The 24,423-nt window shown below is 34.2% G+C and overlaps 1 protein-coding gene across 2 annotated transcripts in view; it reads right to left on the reverse strand.

Moving 5' to 3' along the window:
• Nucleotides 1-11,307: 11,307 nt before the first annotated feature.
• LOC123531380 (sarcoplasmic calcium-binding protein-like) overlaps nucleotides 11,308-24,423 on the reverse strand; it is a 28,204-nt gene continuing 15,088 nt past the window's right edge. The window contains exons 2-3 of one of the 2 annotated variants that reach the window (XM_053517699.1): nucleotides 12,807-12,913; nucleotides 11,308-12,131 (exon numbers count right to left, since the gene is read on the reverse strand). In XM_053517699.1, the coding sequence (XP_053373674.1) occupies nucleotides 11,690-12,131; nucleotides 12,807-12,907 (543 nt within the window). In that variant the 5' untranslated portion in view covers nucleotides 12,908-12,913 and the 3' untranslated portion in view covers nucleotides 11,308-11,689. Of the gene's footprint in view, nucleotides 12,132-12,806; nucleotides 12,914-17,385; nucleotides 18,194-19,810; nucleotides 19,921-24,423 lie in introns of those variants that run through there. The other variant, XM_045312255.2, reaches the window with a different exon arrangement.

Genomic DNA, 24,423 nt, shown 5'->3' on the forward strand with positions numbered 1-24,423 from the left:
GACCTTACTCAACTTGATGAATAACTTCGACTCTTCTCACTGAAGGTGATCAGTCATGTCCATATGTTAGATGTTAACGGTTAAGTTCTTGAAACCAACAGCGCCTCAATGGATTTATTCATAATACTGCTAAGATCATTGTATAAATGTTTCAGATACGGAATTTCAGTTTTATGGCAAAGGTAATGCTTTGTCAGTTTCTGCGATATGATGTTTCCTTAATCTCAGCTCTCCTTTCTAAATTCCAGTTTGTTTAGTTCTGCCCATCGTTTCCTCGTTTAGTGCAAGCCCATTATTTCTACAGGGGACCATGTGCCGCTTTTCATAGAATTACAAACGCATCTGTCTCTAAATTGTGTTTGGTACATGTAACATGGATTAGTGTTCAGGTCTGCTCGCCCCGGTGTTAGAGGGCGTTCCTAAACAGGAGTAAGCAAACCGAGGCTGCAACATTTACATTTTTGTTGTGTTGTGTTGTGGTCTTTTTGTATTTTACCATAAATTTCTCTTCATTGATGGTATATGTAGATATCTTTTCAGTATGTGTTAAGAAGGCATCTTGTTTCGTGGCAGGCGTAACTAGAAAGAGAAACCCCAACGAGACTTTTGAAAAATATCTATTACTAACAGTGGGTGAAACTTCCCGATCGGGAAATCGGGGCTTCCCCTTTTTTGTTACTATATTAAGACATTTTTCCCGCTCGGGAAACAAAATCTCAGTTTTTTAATAGGGTCAGAAAAACTGATCAGTGCATAAGGATTTTCAAGTTACAGAAATATTGATCGTACCATTAAACAGAAGAAATGTAGTTTCTACCGTTCAAAATTTGTTTTAACGTTCTTGTTATCTTTATATTGTCCTCGAAAGTTCACTTCTACTTAGATTTAGTGCAAAATATGTATTTCCCGAATTAGAATTGCAATTTCCCGTTTGGGAAAGGTAAATGGCTTCCAAAAGTGCTGGATATAATTTTGCTAAAATAAAGTGGAATCCATTTCACCCATTTCATTTATTCTCTCTAAAATATTAGCAATGCCGGAAGTATTGGAATACGGAGAAACACAAGTGAAATATACAAGGTCGATAATGTACGTTGAAATACGTTGTATAGAATTTGCAAAGGTGAACAATACTCAACAACAGAGGCTTGGTATGATGGGCAAATATAATTAATAGCAATGTAACTACTGATATAAAGATCACTGTCATAACAGAAAAATGCTGTGATTAAGTTGCTATAATTGCAGGTTATATACAATTTACCATAATTTTCTCAGGTCCGAACTGCTGTTCTTTACATAATTGGGTGATCTTATAATCAAGTTTCCTTTTTCAAATGATGTAGAAATGTAAATTTTATCTTAAAGCGATTAGTACAGGGTTTTTGCCATCACACCGAGTATTTTTCTAATGTAAGAAGTAAAATCATTATTTGCATTTTGAGAACTTAGACCAGTCATTCATTTTGTATGAAAAATGAAACATAGCATACAAAAGCCATTGACATTTCAGTCTGTTTGTGCATTGATTATTAACCTGTTTTAAACTAGAGCGCTCTAAGCTAAAAACTTAAGAAAAGAAATTCTATTAAAGTTAAAAAAAGACATGATTTTGTAAAAAAGCAAGAGTTACAAAACCTGTACAGTGGGCAAGTGTGTGAAATTTCAATCCATTCCAACCAATAGTTATGGAGATACAAACATACAGAGGACTAGAATTGTGTCCATAGGACACAGATGCCCCTAATACTGTCTGTATAGCAAAAACTATCGAAGGGCCATAACTGCAGTAAAACATTCACAGAAAACAAGCCTTCCTTTACGGACATCTGCACATCAGATTTGTTCATCTGTGAACGTTTGATGCAAATCATGCTAATAGCATGGCAGAGGTTGGACACACAAGACTTTTCTCTACATTCAGTATAGCAAACAAAAACATCAAAGGGCAATAACTGCAGTAAAACAATTCTTCCTTTATGGATATCTGCATATCTAGCTTGTTCATTTGTTTTGTGAAAGTATGAAGCAAAATAGCAAATTAGGCCTATAGTGTGAGAGGAGTTCGACACACAAGATTTCGGGATGTACGGTCCGACAGACGGACATACGTATGATCAGCAGCAACATTAAAATCCTTCACGTAAGTTTTTGGGGGCATAGAAAATGTAGATTGTAGTATTGTGTAAAATATTTAAGGTATTTTGTTCCAGCTGATGATGTATAAATAAATTAAACCTTTTTTCTGTCTAGATCTCTGTCTGATTCTGGTTTCATATCTCATAACAGTTAATCACCAAGTTTTCTTTGACAATGTAATATCATCAGGTAATATGGCAGAGGTCCTTTGTATGTACCATCCACTGAAAAGCTATCTAAAGAGAGCACAAATAACCAGTCTAATCAAGCAATTTACAAATTAATTTAGAGTTGTTTGTACAGGCAAAAGAATTAAGATATGCAACAGTATTGAATGGGAAATCAAGAGTAAAACAGTAAACTGTTACATTTCCAAATCGGGAAGTTGCATTTCTTATTCGGGAAATGCAGGCTTTGAGCAAAGATTGAGCAAATGTGCTTATTTCGAATGACAAATAAAAAATAACAAGACAGTTTAGAAAAATTCTGAAGGGTAGAATTATAGAATTTTATTTCTTGTGTACATTGATATTATCATTATCTCTGTAACTGTAATATCCTTATGCACTGATCAATTTTTCTGACCCTATCAAAAACAGCAATTTTGTTTCCCGAACGGGAAAAATGTCTTAATATAGTAACAAAAAAGGGGAAGTCCCGATCGGGAAGTTTCCCCCACTGACTAGAAACTTCGAAAAATTCAGAATGAATATCTTTAACAAAGTCCTGTAATTATATGTAATATTCAAGCAATGAATCAAAATTCATTGAGTTTGACAATGTGTTACTATTAAAGTAACACAATTTGATATGAAATGTAGCAATTCAATCAGTTGTGCAAGATGTTCTGGTCCAGTTTGAATTCAATCAGTAATAACTCAAAATTCCTTATAGAAGTCAAACTGTAGTAGTATACCAAAAGAATATAATTCCTCTCTGTAAAGAGTTCTTTTAAATTTCTTCATGTCTATTTATATCCATCAACAGTTATAATACAATGAAAGGTTTTTTGTTTTATTTTTTTCAATTAGATATAACTTTAGGTTTTAGGTTTTGCCCTACCCTAGCACCAAGGAAGATTGCAGCACTTTCATGTATTACAAATTTTTAAGAATAAGATCCTAAAAAATCCAGAATAACCCATAATAATAAAATGATGTAAACACGCTGTTGATGGAACCTTCTAGAAAAGTATAGACTAAAAATAACTGTTTGCATACTTGATGTCTCGAAACACGGTCATGCTTTAGAATAAACAATGAGTCATGAATATTAAAGAAAAAATAATAAGATGAAGCATTATGGGATATGACATATGCATTACAAATGTTCAGCAGAAGTTAATCCACACAGAATACTTTGTTTGAACATTAACATCCGAACAAACTGATGAAATACTTTCCACAGTTTGCTGAAAAATAATATGCTCACGGAATAAATCTTAAGTGATTCTAGTAACATGGCAGTTGTTCTAAAAAGAAATCTCTGTTATTAAACAGTGTCCAAAGATGTTATCTCCATAGATATTTAGATCAGAAACGATTTCATAATGTTTCCAGTTTAAAACTTGCCTATTTTTCTTTGTTTCCAACAAAAAAGTAGAAATATAATTAGTTTATATTTTTAAATATGGTAATACGGAGTTTCCATAAGCTCGTATGTAAGGAACGAACAGTAACAATCACAATACACGAGTTTTAAGTTTTTTCTCAATGTAAATTCTAATGGTATCTAGAGCGGGTGCTTCAAATACATACACAATACGGGATGTTGTGGTTTCTCTCCATGGTTTTCTCATACCAAACTCGTAGTTTCCCCTCTAGACGATAAGCATTGAAATGACTGTTCTTGGACAGGTCAGCCCTGTAACATAATAATGTGACAGGGTTGGGTATATTTGTAATATGTGTCGAGGGCTTGATATTCCAACGAGGCAGCACTATATATGCTCTGCTTAAAATGAACACTATTATTTATACGGTTGATAAAAATGCTGGGAAGTGTTTTCCAAGTCATCATGTTAACAAAGGAAGGCAATGCATAATTTGTGTATTTAATTAAACTACGTGGGGTCTGCATTCGCAAGGAAGTGATAGAACACACAAGTTTCAGTATCTCTAGAGAGGTACTAACATTTACACTTTATATATTTTGTATTATTGATTTAGTTCATATTTCAATAATACAGACACACCTACGTACAATTTTATCTGTTTTTCTTTTGTAAAATCTGAACTTTCATACATGTATTCTATCATGATGGTATGAGTTTTAGCACTTTCTTCGTAAAATGTTATAACTTTAGTGTTTTCTATTGTTCCTATGTTATCCAGTGTATGGAGATATGCCCAGCCTGCTAAGATTATTTTACAAAAAAATTATACAAGAGAACCCAGTTACGGTGTCTGTTTATTACGTAATGGGCACGCACTGGTTCACGTGATACGGATGACACGCATTTCTTGTGATAATGTAATGATAAAATTTATATGGCAATGTATATTTAAGTAGAAAAGTAAAGAACTAAATAAACTTGCAGTTTCTTAAAATATGTCAAAACCCCATAAAATTCCATTCGCCTCAAATTCTGACCAAAAGACTAGACACATTTTGCTGCCCTCAGAAAGAGACTATTATAGACGTGTGAGGAGATTTGAAAACCTCGCTCGCCACCCTCGCTCTGTTCACAAATCCCTCACAGGTCCATCAACACAATGCAGCCCTATTCCTCGAACAAAAACTATTACATAACACTTTTTTTAAATATACTTATTTTTTAAAGGTCATATTACTTTGATGCATACAATACAACTTGGTCTACATGCCAGTAAACACAATAAGGCACATTGTGATCATTGGTGATGTATCGTAGGTATGTCAAAACTGTATACACAAACGTAAAATATAGTGAATCTATAAAATTAATGGTCTTTATATTTATGTTCAGTGTCTAACAAATATCTATTTACCTATTTGTTTTAAAGAAAAAGTGTAGTGGTATAATATCATTTAGATTGACAACATTTACGTTTCTTTGTTTCCTTTTCATACACCGGGCTCTAAAAGAGCAGGCCGTTTTATGTGAGCACCTTTGGCGGGAGGGTGGGCGTATGTCATGCTGTCGGCGTCCAAAAGAATGTCCGCTCGCTAAATTGAACAGTTTTCATTCGAACTTCACCAAGCTTGCGGACAATGTTTGTTGGCGTAATATCTCGTAAAAGTTTGATAACTAGCAAAATCGCCCTAGATAGTCTTGGATTATGGCCTTTGAATTATTCGAAGAACTGCGACTTTAGCCTTGTCCTCTCTCTAAGCCGAACAGTTTTCATCCGATCTTCACCAAACTGGTGGCAATGTTTATGGGCATATCATCTTAGCCAAGTTCGATAACCAGCAAAATCGCCCAAGGCACTCTTGGATTATGACCCTTGAATTACGTAACTGAATATTTAGACAGACGTATTTTGTGACAGTCTAGCACTCTTGTTTTATTTTGTAACTACAAAGCAGTTGGTTAATCTTTATGTGTTCTCTAATCGATTTATTTTATCCATCTTAAGTAAGTTGTTAAAATTATATTATTGGCGTATGTAACAGTTCTGAAAACACATTGATAGTCAACTGAGTACTTAGAGTTTTAGTTGACATTAACAAATGAACAGACTTTTAATGTTGTAATTTGATTTCAATTTTGTACAATTTATTACAGAAGTTCACGAAAAATAACAAAGCATAAGTGAGGGAATTGCTATAAAGCTATAAAAGATGTTTGTTGTCCTCTCCTTGCGTTACTATTTGTTAACAACATAATTTTATTTTCGTTGTTCATGCAAAATTAAACGCCAGAACAGGATCGGCAAAAAATCCATATTATTCCGTGCAGTTTGCATGAACATCCTTTCTCATATTTACATCATATTTCCTTTCCATCTAGGAACAAAGTTTTATTACAAACTGCATACAATTGGTTGCATTTAGCATTAAAATCAGCTTCCCGGCCATTCTGCTTATCAGATGGAACAACTGCGCGGAGGTCGTCAAAACAGTGCTCCGTTATCACTAAGCAGCGTTGTCGTAACTTTTGCACCTTTCCTTTTGAATGAACATCATTACTCCTAATGGAAAAGAATCGTGCGAATTAAAATATATTCTGATATCATGCATTTAAAGCTCGGAAAGTCCAAAGGTAGTTGACAATACACCTGACTAAAATGGTGGACAGATTAGACCCGAGACTTCTATTCCGGAGTAATACTAATTTTGTTACATTTACTGTTACGTGACACGAAATTGTGTTCGCTTATAGTATATGCACAAAAGAAAAGGAAAATGAAATTTTATATAGTTTAACCTTTTACCCTGCTAAATTTCTGGGTTAACATTCATTTTGGGCAGTACCATTCATTATTTGAAGGAGTGTTCACTGAAACTTTACTGACTGAATAGCAAACAGTGCAGACCATAATCAGCACTGAAGTGCAGGCTGATCTCGGTCAGCAATGGTCGCAAAGGCAGAATCATTTGCTGACAGCAGGCTAAAGGTTAAGTGTTGGGGATAAGATAAACTTGCTATGACTTACAACAATTAAAATAAAAAATCTAAAATTCCTATTGTAGTCTTTTTCGTGAGAATATATCATAAAAAAATATGAAAGGTAGACAAATGTGAAATTCCCCTTGACCATGCAGGCCACAGTTGCCCAAAGATTTTGCTCTGGCTTGTAGGTTTCATGTTACAGTCATTCAGCCTCAGAATGTTTTATTTCCTCATTTGTTACTACTGATTTGATAATGTGTAAATTTTGTTCGTGTTTATTGATCTATGTCTTATGTTTATGTCTTGTGGTTAATCCATCCTCTTATTTTGCAGAGGTATGATGTCTCCAATGGTTGTACAACAGGAAGTAACACGTAAATTCAGCATGAGAATGTGACAGAGGAAATCGAGGGCTTCTTTCGTGACGGGAGAAGAGTGCGGGTGGGTGCAATTAATAAGATATAACAGCGTTTCGACGCTTTACGACTGGTCCTCAGAAAAATGTGAAACGTGTATGCAGGTTTTTATGCTGAATGTGACACGTGTGCTAGAGCTAAATTAAATGTTTACTACGAAAAGGTGGTTAACAGATATACAATTTAATCTAATATACCAGCTATACATTTAAGGAAGATGGACACAATGAGTTTAAACTGTGCAATTACAGTATCAATTATCGTAAAATAAATGCAGACGATACAAGTATCAGTTGTTTAACTATTGAATGTTCTCGTGCAATTTTAATACATTCCCTGGCATCATAAACTTGAAGATGTACGAGCATGTATAAAACTAAAACAGGTGTTAATCAACATCAAGCTGATGACACTGCTAATAATGTAAACGGAATTTCCCTGGAGGTATTGACATTAAAGGAGGTTTTGTTATGATAATAAGTATGTAAAAAGGGATAAAATAAACGTTATTATAACTTTTTACTGCGGTTATATAATTGATGTATACTGACAAAACGTTTCACTGACCCTTTCTTTAATATCTTAAGCAATACGGGATGTATGCTTTTATATCTTAAGCATGCTAAGTAGCCTTATTACAAAAGTAGCGTTGGTAACCTTTCATACTGTCAACAAAAGCAACTATTGAACCTTTTTTGAGGTGCCTCCTTGGCCGAGTTGGTAAGGTCGCTGACTTCAAGTCACATTTCCCCCTCACCGATGTGGGTTCGAGGCTCGGTTGGGTGTAGAATTGTTCAGGTGAGGGAGCAATCCCGCTGGCTTTTGGAAGCCCGCCCGTGATGAAGTAAAGTCCGGAGAAGGCCCAGGGGTTTTCCTCCAACACAAAATTATAGAAGTGTGCCATATGACTAATAACTGTGTCGGTGTATCGTTAAGTAAAAATAACCATGACATGGACCCTTCTTGTTCGAGTTCGTGCAAGTTTTGAACAGTAAAAAGATAACAAATACATCTCTCGTTACAGATAAAAACCAATTCTAGTGTTAACGTAAAACGAAAAAAAAACATGAGAGTAGATAACAATAAGAATAACAAATCAATCAAAGCGGAGGTGCGGAAAATGGAAGAAGAAATAAACTAGAGGTTTTCAATATTTTTGTTGTTTTGATACATCATCAATACCGTATTTTTACTTGAAAAGAAATCTTAAATAAAGATTAAAATACTGTATAAAAGAAGATGACGGACTGACGGCTTTATCAGTCTACAAGTTTATTCCCAATTTATAATGTCGGTTTAGGAGTATGTCACCAGAACACTATAGAAAATATTTGGTAAACAAACTACATCTTTACCAACAGTTTACCTGTCCATTACACGTCCAACCGTACTTGTAGCCTCCGTTGCCGAGTGGTTAAGGTGTCAGACTTGCAATCACTTGCTCCTGACCAATATGGGTTCGAGCCTCAATTGGGGAGTTAAATTCTTCAGGTGAGGAAGCAACCAGCTGTTTAACACAACGTCGGTGTTTCTACCCAGGTGCCCGCCCGTGATGAAATTATGCACGGGGGCGTTGGGGCGGAGGGCACCTGGGGTCTTATTCCGCCATTAAAGCTGGAATGTCGCCATATCACTATAATTGTATCTTTGCGACGTTAAACCAAACAAAAACAAAATAAATCTACCGTATTATCTCGTATTACGGGGTCGAAAAGTTGTCCTCCTTTAAAATGAATGCCATTTGTTAAGAAATTAATATAAAACAATAGCTGAAAATTACGTTCCATCTAGTTATGTGAAATTTCAGCACTGCGACAATATTGCAAATACATCATAACGAAGATATATAACATTTTTTTAAACTTTGGGGTTTTAAAGGCGATGAACTGTCTGAAAGTGTCTATTCATTCCGCCCTTATCAAGAATTCAATGTATATATCAGTAAATTGACAGTTGTTTTGTAAAGTAATATGTTTTACATGATGTTCAATTTTCATGTAAAACAACCCTTTCATTCTATGATTTTGTGTTATTTGAACAGATTTTATCAAATTATGGAGCTAACTACATAAGATCGCGAAATAAAGAAATGAAACTGTATAATAATCTTTCCTTTTCGCGTCATCGCGGTGGACTACATCTTTGCCGCACTCACGTTTTCCGCACAACTTGGATATCAAACTGGTTTAATGGAAACGCGTAGTACATACATTAGCAAGAAACGCATCAATCGTTTTAACTTTTGGCAATATGTAACTCAATTTAATGAAAAGGCAGTATTTATATTCCTGAATTCCACAAATACATTCTTTTCTAGGTAAACATATTGTAATTCTTTGAAATTGAATGATGAACGGTTAAATTCCATGATATCATCTTCAAAATATATATAAGAATGCAATATTAAAATAATATACTTTAGTAAATGGTGAGCTAAAAGATTTGAATAAAAAAATACAACACGGGAATATCGCACTCATTGACACATTTCAGGAGACTATGCGAGAACATTAGCACTTAGATACATTCTCTATATATTGCATTCATACATTTACTTTATAGACGACGTTACGTAATATTACAATTTATTTAATAAAAAGTCATACATTTGTCTTGAAAGGAATGTAGATATTACAGGTGGGCGGAGGTATTACAGGAGGCGAAGATATTACAGGCTGGCGTAGATATTACACGCGGACGGAGATATTGAATGGTGGGCGGAGGTATTGAAGCAGGGCGGAGATATTACAGAAGGACGGAGGTATTAATGGAGAGCGAAGCTATTACAGGTGGGTCGAGATATTATGGGTGAGTGGAAATATTACAGTTGAGCAGAGATATTACAGGTGGGTGAATATATTAGAGGGCGGAGGTATTACAGGAGGGCTGACATATTACAGGTGGGCGGATAGATTTTATATTTCACCGAGCTGTATGCGGTCTCTATATATAAAACAACCGCGTGCTTTGTGCAATAATGTAACAAAATCCATAACTGTGATGTAAAATAGAAATAATTTGTCTTATTTTCAAACATAAAATTGCTAGGAAATTATTGCCATATTTCTTATGAAGGCTAACTTAGTGACAGGTAATATGTTATGGAAACTAATGAAAATGATTTGTTTTTTATTAATTTTTCAATTCAAATTTGCATGGCTTTTCCGTGGGATACCAAATGTGAACTGCCTCAGTTATAAAGCTTTATATAAACGATCGTTAACTACGAATTCCTCCATGGTGTACTGTTCAAGAAGGAATATTTACATTCGCCCTATTCTTTTCCATTGTAACTTTTGACGTTCATTTCGTATGAACAGCAAAAGGAAAGGCGCGAAAGTTACGTCATCGATGCTTAGTGATAACCGACCGCTGTTTTGACGACGTCCGCGTATAATCAGGGAGAACTTTCCTTAGCTTAGATGACGTCGCAGTTGTTCCGTCTGGCGAACAGAATGGCCGGGGAGCTGATTTTAATGCTAAATGCTACAAATTATATGCAATTCATAATATTATATAGTTTACAAATGGAAAGGAAATATAATGTAAATATAAGAAATGAAACTATTTTGTTCGGTGTTCATGCGAAATGAACGACAGAATAGGATCGGCAAATTAAACATGAATCGCTAGCGCGATTCATGGAAATGCCGATCGTATGCTATCGTTCATTTCGCATGAACACCGAGAAAAATCATTTCATTTTTTAAAGGAAAGTTATTAATGCCAGCCCGGGCTCGACTCTGGACTCAGATATTTAATGTTGATATCACTGGGTACTTGTGTCAACTTATTGCCGTAATAACTACAGACTTGACTTGACTTTGTAAAGATACCTGTTAGATCTATATGTCGATCTTCTCAGATCGTTTAGCACTTTTATGTTGTGATATTTGTACTGTAGTTTTTCAGATTGAAAATTTTGACTTGGATGATTCTAATACTCCCAGTTTCATAGCTTTTGATATTGTAAAATTGTTGTCTTTGTACTTGTAACGTGTGTAAACGTTCTGTTCTACCCGGGCTAGAAGACGTGGGCGGTAGCATGCATTTCCGCTAATGTTCATGAACAGGCTCAATCAAACCGAGCCTTCAACATTTTCATTTTTGTCGTGTTTAGCGCGGCCTGTGGAGTTTCCATTATTTTTCATGAATTTGAAACACGTTTATCTGAATCAGATGTAAACAGGAAAAGAATTAAAACAAAGCCAGAAATATTGTACAAAAGCAAGATCATAACTTTATTCTGTACAAAACAGTCCATCGGAACAAGGGATGAAAGGTGATAAAAATGTTACACATTGAAAACTATTAAATATTTTAAGTAGTTAGAATGGATTCATCACAAAAGGCTTCTGAAAGTTGAAATTTCATTTTCATAATATGCAGGGTTACTATTACATATCAATCCGTTGGAACGCAGATCACTTTATGCAGCCTATTGGCCACGGCTTTCCTCACGTCTAATGATAAACCTTAGATTCGTCCGAAGGTGCATCACCACTGCATGTTTTTATGGCATTCACGTTAATATGAAAAAAGTTTGGTCGGAAAGTCATTCTGGATAATTCATTTTATTTTTCCCTAGAAAAATTTATTATACACCAGATTCGAAAGCTGTTTTTACAACGCTTTTCTTAGAACTGTCATCACTTGTCACAAAGTCAACCCATGATGCTACTATTTCGGTCATTGGAACTAGTCCATCTGTCGGGTTGTAGGCCTTGAAGAACTTGGTATCCAGTGCTACGTTTTCATGACCAATTGCTTTGAAAGCTATCAGAAACTCATCCTCAGAAATTGACCTATCTTTATTTGTATCAATTACGTCAAAAATGGTATTAAAACATTTGTTGATATTATCGACAAATTTTTTCTTGTCTGTTTTCAAGTCGTTGTTGAGACTTTCGACAAAATCGGTCTCTGAAATTTCTCCTCCTTTCCCTCTGAAAATATAGTCATTCCACCACTTTTCGAAGTTCTCCTCGACTAACTTTTTCTTCTCAGCCTCCAAATGGTGCAGTTCAGAAAATTTCTTCCTATTTTGAACATAAATAATAGCAATCAGGATTTAGTCAGTATTAATTGAATTAGACATGAAAGATCTGTTACAGTTATAGAAACAATGTGAAGTCGCATTTCAAATTTGTGGTTGTTAGAAAATAGATACTTTCAGAAAAATACAAAACAAATCATATCACAATATAATTCTCCACTCAATATCAAAATGCAGATCTGACTTTAGCCATGTGTCCTTATGTGAAAGTGAAAGAAACACTAAATTATACAAACTGATACGTGTTAAAACAATACGAAACGAATTGATACTGTTTATGGTAGCCTATTTTCTAGTTAAATCATTTGTTATGCAACCATAATTATAAAACGCCTGTTTGCATTTCTGACCAATAAATTCATTATTTACTAATTTTATGACAGAGTATCTAACAACTACGTGCAAATATTTAGTCATATTTAGTTTATATTGTAGTAAAATGATCATTCACATTGTAGTAAAGACTTCATATATAGTGTAGTAAAATATCGTTTATATTGTAATAGAATATAATTTGCATAGAAGCAATGTGCCATTCATGTTTCAGTAATGTATTATCTACATTGTATCAAAGTATCATTTATATTGTAGTAAAATATCTTTTGCATTGTAATAAAGTGTATTAATGTATCATTTAAATTCTAGTTTCAGACAGTACCTTGATTCTTCAACATCCTCTTTTGAAATTACCCCGTCGTGGTTGACGTCAAGTGATTTGTACCAGATCTTCCACTTGGATACTAGAAAGTCATTAGCCATTTCTGTCTGATAACAAAAAGGTATAAATGAACATATTATAATACAATTTATTATATACCTATATAAAATCTGTCAAAATACAGCTTGTATTTCACAAGTCAATGTGAATAGACGGACAAAAAATCCGTACTGTATCTTGCCAGACTATTTTCGTTTAATGTCTATAAATAGAGCCAAAAATATTTCACTAATTTCTATTTTAACGTTGACAAACATTTAAGATTTCGTCCGAACAAAAAGGTGGAGGTATATGATAAAAGGGACGTTAAAACAGTAGCTAGAGCTGGGATTTTGTATTCGGCTTTCGTAGATTTTGCAAGGATGGATTACACTCGAATGCGCTGGCAAAATCCACTCGAGCAGAATACAGCAACCTAGATCTAGCTATTATTATAATAGCCCCAATATACACCTTTTTGATTATCACTGATCAAAGAATACATATTTTCTTGATCTTACTAAGCATTAGTTAACATTAAAACGGCTTGTGTTAGATATTAATGTTAGCTGTTTAAAACTCGATAGCTCAAAATTCGTTGATTCAAGTAAATGTTTTACATTACCAAGCTTGTTACGCTCCAATAGAAATAAAGTTTGATAACATATTTAATGCAAATATCAATAAAATCTATGTAAAGATCCTTTATATCATTTGCTAGTATAGAACGCAACCAGACAACGTAAGAGTAGACTCAGTTTGATTGAGTCTGTATATGAAACACGAAAGCCCCCTGATAGGATGAATAAGGACACCACCATCGGTTTAACACCTGGCTTAGGGTGTAGAAGAAGCTATCCAACTAGTTTACGGAAGGTCGGTGGTTCTATAAAGGTGAGACTGTGTCTGAAATAATGTCAAGGAGGACACCTGGTGTGTGTGTTCATCTTGAAAGGCCGGAAAGTCCCCTTATGACCTAAGCTGTGCCGATATTGTATGAATTCCAACACAAAAATATTATCGAACTCGCCATGTTTCGAGTTAGCATTGAACAAAAAGTTTAATAACAAAATGCAGAGTATACACATAAAAAGTATAAGAAGGAAATATTAGCAAATTTCTACTATTATTCTACTTGTAGCAGTTTACATACTGTACGAATCACTTTTCTAAATGCTATTAATCTGCTAAAGAACCATTCTCCAGACCAAACCCTTCTGTCTCCAGGTAAGATGTTAGTCTTGACGTCGACTATCTATTTGCATTGTCTCGAATTAATAGATAACGTCGCCGATGAAGTCAATGAATCTTCTACTCCCTGGAGAATGCTTTCACTACACATAAACATGCTTCAATCAAAAACAATAAAAATATTTTAGTAAGAAATAATAAGCAATACTAAAAAGGAGCAATATTATTACAAAAATAACCTAGACATTGATTATATGAGTATAAGGATAATGTGGACTCAGCTCTTTGAATTATTAGTGTTCCACTCCGTCCTGTTATCGAATTGTACTCCAGGGGCAAACAATACATGGCACCAAGTTAAATGATACATTAGTGAAATATAATTAACTAAAGGAAGAAGTTCGTGGTTATAGGAATGAAATTATTTTCTGCATTGTTTTGCTGACATAATGCTTTTTTTGCATATAAGCTAGACTTCACCTTATTATCAGTGAAATTGCATTTTTATCGGAATAGAATATATGTCACAATGAGTCTCAGCTAAAGCTAGGCAAATGCCCATTTTTAAAAAAAAAAAAAAACGAGGAAGTGTAACATCGTACTATGCTTAAATATATTATCATTTTTCCAAAGGAATAAAAGACACATTGGTCGACAGGGCTAAGACACTTTCCTGTGAAGGCACCGGGTTCGATTTCTGGCTACTCCAATTGCAGTGTTTCCTTGAGCAAGGAACTTTATCACGACTGCCTCAGTCGAGCCAGATGTAAATGAGTACCAGAAAGTTGCTGGGAGTAAGGCATAATTGGTTTTAACTGTTCTTAAAATGGGGTCGCTAAAAAGCTCTACAGAGCTTATATTCATTGTTTCACAAAGCGACGGTAAATTAAAATTTACCTTTAGCTTTCTAAAAATAATAAGTTGTTACCTTCAACAAAACGAAATAACTTCAGTTTATCAAGTATATGCCACAGCTAGACACGTAAGTGTGATTTCTCTACAGACGAGCGGTAACGGTAATGCTAATTAATATAACCTTTATTGGTTAAGGATGAAATACTTTAAAGAACTGGTAAACAGCCATAGCAAAAATAAGGTATTGTACATGGAAATGGTATCAAACTAGTGGTGGAACGTGCTTCTTGAATTTGTAAATTGTACCGTTCTAAGATCCCGTAAGATCCTTTACGCATCCGTAACGTGAAAAAAGTTTTTGCGTCTCATGACCCTTTCACGCTTCCGTAGGATCAATATTTTTTTACACAAAATTCGTTTTGAAAATATTTCTGCAATATGTAGGTCTGCAGCTCTCAAATACGGAAATATCAGAAACTCGAGGTATATACTGACACTTTTAGATAACATCAAAAAGGACCTTTTGAAAGATTCGATGAAACCGCTGAAAATTAACTGCCCATTAGCAAGAAAAAAAAAAGAAAAAATAAGTCCACGCGCATACTTTTAGACGGGGTGAACCCTGTCCGTGAACCCTGACTATACACCAATGCAAATGTGACTTTCATTTTCTTTACTTTCGGAAAAAAGCTGAAGGTCATCTGATGTCAGTTTCTGTGATGTCAAAAACGTGGCTATGCCTGACATGATTACATAAAACTGTAATGGCCGTACTTAGGATATATTTCTTAGCGTATAAACGTTTTGCTTTTTACCTTGGTTTTGGAGTGTATATATTTGCACGAGCATTTAACGAATTAGTTGACCTAAATGTCAGTTCGGATGTTGCTGGAAACTCATGATGATGTACATTATACTTCGACAAATAACTTTTGCAGCAATGATTTTTACATTAACTATATTTAAAAGAAGATCTTTTGGAAGCAAAGAATGCAACCAAGAAGAAATAACAGCCTCGTTTTGATGAGTCTGTTCAAGAGAGTAAATGGAAAGTGCAACGCCCTTAGCACATTCTTGTGTAGAATTCTTACTTAGATAGTGAATAGACAGACTCTAAAGAAAATAAATCAACACCGAAGTCCCTTTTTAATCAATATTTGGCATCTCTGTTATGACGATCTTTCTGTTTTTTTCTTTTTCTTTTTTAATATTCTGGAAGTAAAATTAAGTAAGGCTCTGATTCCAATCTTTATCTTATTGTTTCATGTCCCATGAAAATTTGTAATTTTACAGCTAAAGGATTTTACAATGTTTCCATAGTTTCTTCTGTTACGACAATGTCAAATAAGAGGGTGTCCTTAATTACTATACCGTATGCGTGTATTTTAAATCTCCTGCAGTGAAACATCGCTCGCTCGAGGTCGCAAGGGGATGAGCTAAATGCTCGAGTTATCCACGGTTTCGATCGACCCAAATATTGACCAACATACAAAGAAAATTGAAGTTTGTTTTCCCAATTGTCATCGGGACCATTTACAGAGTAAACGGTGATGCGTGGTAATAACACACTTGAGATTGTGTAACCATCTTATTAACTTTTATGTGAACAAAAAATAAGTATGGCCGCAAATGTAACAAAAAGCAATTTTGCCTTATTCAAGTTCCAAAACTCCGATTTTACTGGAGTTATCTTGTTCATTATGAAACACATTGGATATCTTATGAGCTTAAATAGTTTATGAAAACAATTTTATAAGAGGAATATTTTGAAGCATAACAGGCAACTAAGCGAAAAAATAGCGGACCCAGATTTATTAAGTATGTTAGTGAGAGGTTATGCAATTTGCAATACCCTGAGATGCCCAAACGTATGCACAGGCATCGGCATTTTGTCGAAGATTGGTCATGAATAATTTAGTTACTAATCGTTTATCTATGTGTTATATGACAATTTTGACTAAGGGTCATGAGTCTTGCGTTATTGGAGCAATATTGTGCGTTATATTTGTGTCAGAGATCTTAAGACCATACATTCTTCGCACGGTTCATTTAACAGGCTCAAGAATTATGGCCTCTAAAATGTCAACAATGAGATATAAGGCAATTTTGATTAATTCAAGGGTCGCAACTCCGTTGTTTCTAAAGAAATAGTTCTTAGACTTTAGGCCATATACTTCTGTGTAAGTTTCACGAAGATTTCCCCAAAAATGTGGCTTCTTATTTGTTTACTTTGTGAGGCCTAGACATTTTGACGAATACAATGTGCCATATCACAAAAGTTACTGAAACAATTCAGCCTATTAGCTTAGCCATGTATATTGTGTACATGAAGCAATAAAGTCTGTATATTTTGTAGAATTTTGGACAGACATACGACAATATAAGAAAAGTGATCAAATTATGTCACTTTATGCTCAGGTGATCTAAAAATGTTGCATCACAGACCCTGAAGATCATCTTGCAATGGAGGGATAACTAATAAAATAACTCGATACGGAATTCATGGTCTATATTAAAACAAGGTCGATGACAAAGTATATCAGCCGACTAGTGTCTGCGACATTTGACGTCAAAGTGAATCAAAGTCATCGGTCACATTCCTACGTACGATCTGATGATGCAAGTCCCGCTGTTTTTATTGAAATGGCTGAAAGCGTTTGGATGATAACGTAACACCATCAATGACGTGAAAAGTCGCATCAACTCTCATCTTGTACGTCCATCTTGAATGAGGATGTTGCCGTCGGGACGATTTAAGTTGAAGAAAAACTGCCAATGTCCGCCAGTTTGCTCAACTATTGTCACTTGTCAGGGATTTAATGGTGAATATTTGGACCTAGGAAAGTAAATACTCTTTGCCTTATACACCGGCCTCAAATGCCTCTTTAACAATACTTTTTTTAGAACTATCGGTACTGGTAGCAAAGTCCACCCATGAAGTGACAATATCCCTCAAAGGTACAAGACCATCTTTTGGGTTATATGCCTTGAAAAAGTTTGTGTCTAGCGCGACATTCTCATGGCCATATGCTTTGAAAGCAATAAGGAACTCATCTTCGGAAATCGACCTATCTTTGTTAGTGTCAATCACATCGAAAATCTCGTCGAAGCAATTCTGCATCTTGGCACAAAATTTAGCTTTGTCAGCCATAAATTCCTTGCTGAGGGTATCAACAAATTTCTGCTCGGAGATTTCACCGGTCTCTCCCCTGAAAACGTATTTGTGCCACCATTTCTCGAAGTTCTCCATTACCATTTTCTTTTTGTCAGCATCAAGATGGTGCAACTCGGAAAACTTGTTCCTGGTAAAGATATGTGACATTTTTATATAATGTACAATACACTATACAATAAAAAATGAGATGCTACTGTACGTTTATGATTACGTGTACAACACTTGAACCATGTTTTCCCTGGCTCTGCAACCAAAGTGGCTTATATAGTTGCATGCCATGTTAATACATAGAACAATATTTATTCAAACTTTTGAACTTTGAAATGCCATTTAATGAAATGTATTTATAAGCGATATAAAACATCAAGAATTAGAGTTTGAACTTCTTCGCATCGTGCACATCGATAACGTATGTACAATATTTGACCAACCTGTACGAAGTAGGGACAGTGGAATAAGACACGCTTAATATATTACAAGTAGCGTACACAAAGGGCAGCATAATTATGGAACAACATTTAAAAGCCGTTCGGGATTGACCCATTTTGCCATTGGATTTTCACAAACGTCTTAAAAGTTTAATACATACTAAGACACTGCGGCCATAATTTGTTTATCACATATCATTCTAAAAAACATGATACAGTTGTTTATAAATGTCCGTACCAGTATTCAATTTAAACATTTAATCTGGTCTCATTTCTCTGAATATAAATGTTTTAATTAAATTATTTTATTCGATAATTTGAGAGTACATTCTTCAACAGGTTTGCAAAATTCTCAAACATGACATAAAACTATACACCTTTGATTCTTTTGATTCAGGGAAAATAATTTTAGTAAATGTTTAGTGTTTTTTAGAAATGAAGTTGTGATAATGCTGTAATAAGAACGGCATGCCAAAGAGATTAAGTAGGCGATGGTTTGAGCATCGGACATTCATTTGAATGAAACGTGTGGTAAGCACTTTTGAAATAGTTGTATCGGTACAAAACAATAAGAAATCTTGTTTCTTTCTTGCGTTTTATACATAATTCAATTAAAAAAAAAACATATTGCAGGATTAGGTCTGAAACAGATATATATTCAAAGGTGGTCAGTCACATTCGAACATAGGTTTATGACATTTTTTCATTTTTAGTATATTCCGTGGGAAGGAACAAAAAGACCCATTTCATGCTCTGAGTTAGATCCCTATCAGAAATGTGTGTTTTGGTATTTTTTATGAAGTTTTTTTACATGTATCCCCCCTACTTTAATATCAAAGTATTCAAAAAGTGGACTACTGCTTTTGAGTTCAATATACTTTATTCATTTACATTTGCATTTGGTAAATATTGAAATATTGCACTTAACAGAATCAAAACAGTGCGTAGATTCGAAAGTCATTTATTTTTTAATCTATTCTAGTTGCGCTTGCTAAAATAGCTCTATCTTAGTTGGGCAAACAGGATAGGAAAATCAAATTTTAAAAACACCTAAAGTGAAATTTTAACATGTATCAAGCAGACAGTGAACACACTGCCAATGTTTTTGTTAAGCTTTCGACCAAATCCATTACTTGATCAGAATCTGATTGACTTCCTTCAAATGCTACAGGTATAACCGTTATTGATAGCTCACGACGACATTAAGTTTGCATAAAACCAAGCTCCTTTTTAAATAAAGAGAACTTTACAAATCGAATAAAATCTAAATATTACAAATTCCTGTAAACATATATATTCATAAAAGAACTACTTACCTGGACTCCTCGACGTCTTCCATTGAAATGGTACCATCATGGTTGACATCCAGGGATTCGTACCAGATCTTCCACTTTTTAACCAAAAAGTCGTTGACAGACATTGTTACCTAAATGATACAACAGTGTTAATCGTATAATAATTTGGCGTAGAGTCCGAAAGTTACAATACAATTGCAAGGACAAAGTGGTGATATCTTTTAAAGTGGTAGAAAGGTAGAATGGTTACTAGAAACCAAACCGGCGTTTTCAAACATGAATTGTATATTAATCCCAACAGCAAGTAGCGACACCGCATAGACAATCTATTTCCAGATGATCTTTAAAAAATTAAATGTTTTGTTAAAACTTTTCCCACTTTTCACATTTCCCAGAAAACGCCAGGACAGTTCTTTGTGCTCTGTGGGTATCGGGAAGAACTCACGTGATAAAGGACGGCATTCTTAAACAGTTTGTAATACTGGGATAACGTGTAGGAAACGTTCGTTGGCAGCAAAGTTGTTTGGCGACAATAAAATCCATGAAAGATTTTCGGGAATTGAAATATGCATACGGGTACATGCTCTCTACAACGAGCGTCATACGATTTAACTGAATAACTCACTCAACGTTTTAACGAAAAGTTTATACAATTCGAATACGTTTGGACACGAGTTACATTTTCGGTTACATGGCAGTTTAGCTGTACATTGAAACTGCAATGTTAGAACATTTTTTTAAAATTCTTTTAAAATTAAAAAAGAACGACTTGTACCCGTACGCAGGTTTGTTGTTAGATAGGAAGGTTTACACCAAATGGCTGCTCCTTGTCCCTGGATACTCCGCCATTGTTAAAATTAAGGCAGTGGACCCGTAATGTAGATCGGTAATTTCCGTGCAAATTCGTATTCTATTCTCGTCTGTTAATTCGGAGTTCTTCGATCCATACAAACCGCAGAATGACGATATCACATAACGAGAATACGATATCAAACGGAAATTCCCGATTGTCATTATGAGTCAACCACATCTGGATATTTTAATGGTGTACATGTGTTGAAAATGGACAGTTTTTCAAGCAGAAGAACGACAACTGGGAGGAAGGGATTGTCTCCCTTACTGAAGGTAGACGGTGCTGTTGCCATGCTTCAAACTCGTTTGCATTAATCGCCGCTTTCATATACTTTATGACATTATTATTTGCCATTGTCAGTATAAAGCAAAGGCAGTTTTTCATTGATGTGTACCTGAAGAAAAAAGGCACACCTATAGGCATTTTTATATGTGCTCTTAAATCATGATAAATTATGAGACATAATTTATATACCTGACTCAGGCGATTCATTAGTGTGGAAAGATGTATACTTACCAGACGTTGAATTTCGTCTGCTCTGGAATGACTTTTGCGTTGCCCTTACATTCTCTTCGGTTATTGCAAATGAGCAAAAATGTTGCATAATTGTTCGCAGTGAGTAAAAATGTCGTTTACAAAACTTTTAATTTGTGTTTATTATTTGCACCGATAACATTACTTGATAAAAGAGATACAGGGCGTGTCTTGCATTTTATCGCTCGTAAAACTGTTTTTATGCGCATATACCGGTGTAGCAATAAGTAGAAAAAAAGAAGAAAAAAACAAAATAAAAAAAGAAAAAAAGAATGCATTAATGTGTTTTCGGTTGCTAAGGAAACACATAAATTTCTTTGATGAGCAGACTCCATCGTAAAGTTGTCATCAAAACAACGTTGTTGGTCGTATGTATTTGAACCAAACAAACCCTTAGAAACATATTATGGCTATTTTTGTGTATTTATATATGAGTTAGCGACGGTGTTAGGTATCATGCAGACAAGTTCAAGAAATTCAAAGGCATGCAGAGTTTGTATGCGTAAGTAAAGCAGGTTTATTTTTGCCACTCAGTAACTATGTATTAAAATACCAAACTAACTTGGTTAAGCCTAAATGAATTTATTGCAGTTATTAGAAAAGTTCTTACAATGCTGCTTGGAAGTGATTATAAAACATATTTCTACAAGATTTAAGATAATGTTATCATAAATATGTCGAGCTGTTCCCTGAATATTTAAACATATTAGTAATTAAGAAATTTAATCACGTTACATACACAAAAAACAAAACAAAATCAATGGCAATAAAGTTTCTGATACTGTTCCTATTTGCTTATGATAATAAATAAACATTTATTTATCGCAGAAACTAAGAAATATTTGTTTATGCCAGCTCACTCCAAAATATGCTAATAAATGAATGTGAAATGTTCAGTAAATGAGCAAAGATAATGAATTAATTATGCTGCGTATACATCATGGTGGTGATTCTACACGATTTTCTCGAACATTTTTTGAGGTAATCTCACTAATCGTTTTATTTGAACTGACATTTCGGAGGTCTTTTATTAATCGTTTTTATTTGAACTGACATTTCAGAAGTCAACTCACTGATCGTTTTGTTTGAACTGACATTTCGCAGGTCATTTCACTAATTGTTTTATTTGAACTGACATTTTGGAGGCCCGGCCTAGCAAAAATATTCGTTAAATGGAATTGATGTAGTCATGTGCACAGTACTTGATATATGCTGTTTGATTTCGACCAACGTTTTGTTTATACAGTCTGAGAGTAAAATATTCTACAGCAGTTTCAAAACTACAGATTACGTGAAAAACATACAAATTTTCTTTTTATTTCATGTTTTGAATCAATCTATCCATTTTATAGTTTCTTTCCAGTGAGAAATATATTTGATATATCTCACTGTGAAAATACTAGATATAATTCACACTAATATTTTGATAATTCATTGAAAAACATGTACATCTATTAAAGATATAGAAAAAGCGGATAACTTTTGAAAATATACGTAAACTATTGAAATATCTTGTACTGCTGTGGTATATTGATTTTATTACAGTATTATAAGCAAGAGTTTTAACATAACAAAGACTGCCTCTGTTGCCTAGTGGTAAAAAGTCCGCTTTGAGTGAAGAAGGTCGTGAGTTTGCTCCCTTCCCACTAAATTCAAACTACAAACATATTCCCAAAGCATTCATGGAAATGATACAAATGCACACATTGTTAAACTCTGATAGAGACAAATGGTAAAAATACTAAAAAAGAAAAAAAAATATTCATTTTATCTCTGATGGGTTTCAGTCTCCCTGAAATAGGTTGTATATCAAATAAAATAAATTATTTCGGCTGAAGTTACTTAAAAAAACAACCGCAAATATTAGTTGTAGTTGGGTAAATATGTCGTTAGACTTCGGTCAAAAATGAATAATTTTGGCTGAAGATAAAGATTGTTTTTTATACTTAAATGCTAGTATTATTCGGGTAACATTGCCATATTTCCTTATTCTTTGTCGAAATGAATAATTTTAGATGGCGTCAAAGCTTTTTGTACATAAAACACAATGACAGTAGTCATCGGGTAACATCGGCATATTTCGTTAGTCTTCGGCCGGACCCGAATTATTTCAGCTGAACTTAAACTTGTTTTAAACTTAGAACACGATCAAAGATGCTGGTAGTAATCGGATGACATCGGCATATTTCGTTAGTCTTGGGTCGAACCGATTCATTTCAGTTAACGCCAAAGCTTGTTTGTATTCTTAACTTTCTACTGCATGTAATTATCAGATAGGTTTTGTATTTTTTTTTTCGACAAAATATTTCGAAATAAGAAAAAACGTAGAATTACTAAGTTTTTGAGATCAAACATGCTTCGTTTTCTATAAAAAAAAATCCCTTCATCTCTCTAGGAAAAAAAGAGAAAATGTACTATCAAAGATCAAAGGGGACGTAATGATAAGAATGGATGGTAATGACTGATACAAGTGCAGTTGCAACATTAAGTAGTAAAGTGACAGTGTATATAGCGAATGAAAAATAGTCTCATTTCATTTACAAGGACATTTTCTGAAGTAATTTACATACTGAAAATGTGATATTTTGAACTTATAGATTAGACGCAATAATTAGATTTATATTACAATAACAGTGACTGCACGTTTATGATATAAAAAACAAAAAAGCGAAGAAAAAACATTGTATATGAATATTAAAATATAAAAGTAAGATTACTTTCACTGATACAATCTTTTTCATTCCTACAATATTAGAGGTTATTGGGTGTCAACAAAGTAAAATTATCAAGGTTTCACTGTACTGAGATTAGATGGGTGCGGCAGTCAACTTTTCGGCACAGAGCGGTACTTCTTATACGTAAATGTATACTAGTATATCCCTATATTTGTTTTCTTCCGTTGTGTAAATAAAACTGCAAACTAATCAAAAAGGATACCTTGCCTCCCGCAAATGTAACATACGCTTTAATTATTTCGTGAAAGTCTGAACATTTTATTTGGACTTTAATTTTAAAATGCTGATTTTTATTTGCTTTATTTTCATTATTATAACACACATTTCTATTATGCTCTAGTACACGATCAAACACACCTCTGATAGAAGAAACAGCATCAAGGCAAGTTATGGTATAACTAATTCTATGTATATACCAAATCTATGTCAGAAAACAAAATGTCCAAAGATACATGTATGTTTGACTCACTAAAGCGTCCATTGATTTGGAATTGCAGAGCATTATATTTCCA

Source organism: Mercenaria mercenaria, chromosome 11 (assembly GCF_021730395.1).
Source record: "Mercenaria mercenaria strain notata chromosome 11, MADL_Memer_1, whole genome shotgun sequence".
NCBI lineage: Eukaryota > Metazoa > Mollusca > Bivalvia > Venerida > Veneridae > Mercenaria > Mercenaria mercenaria.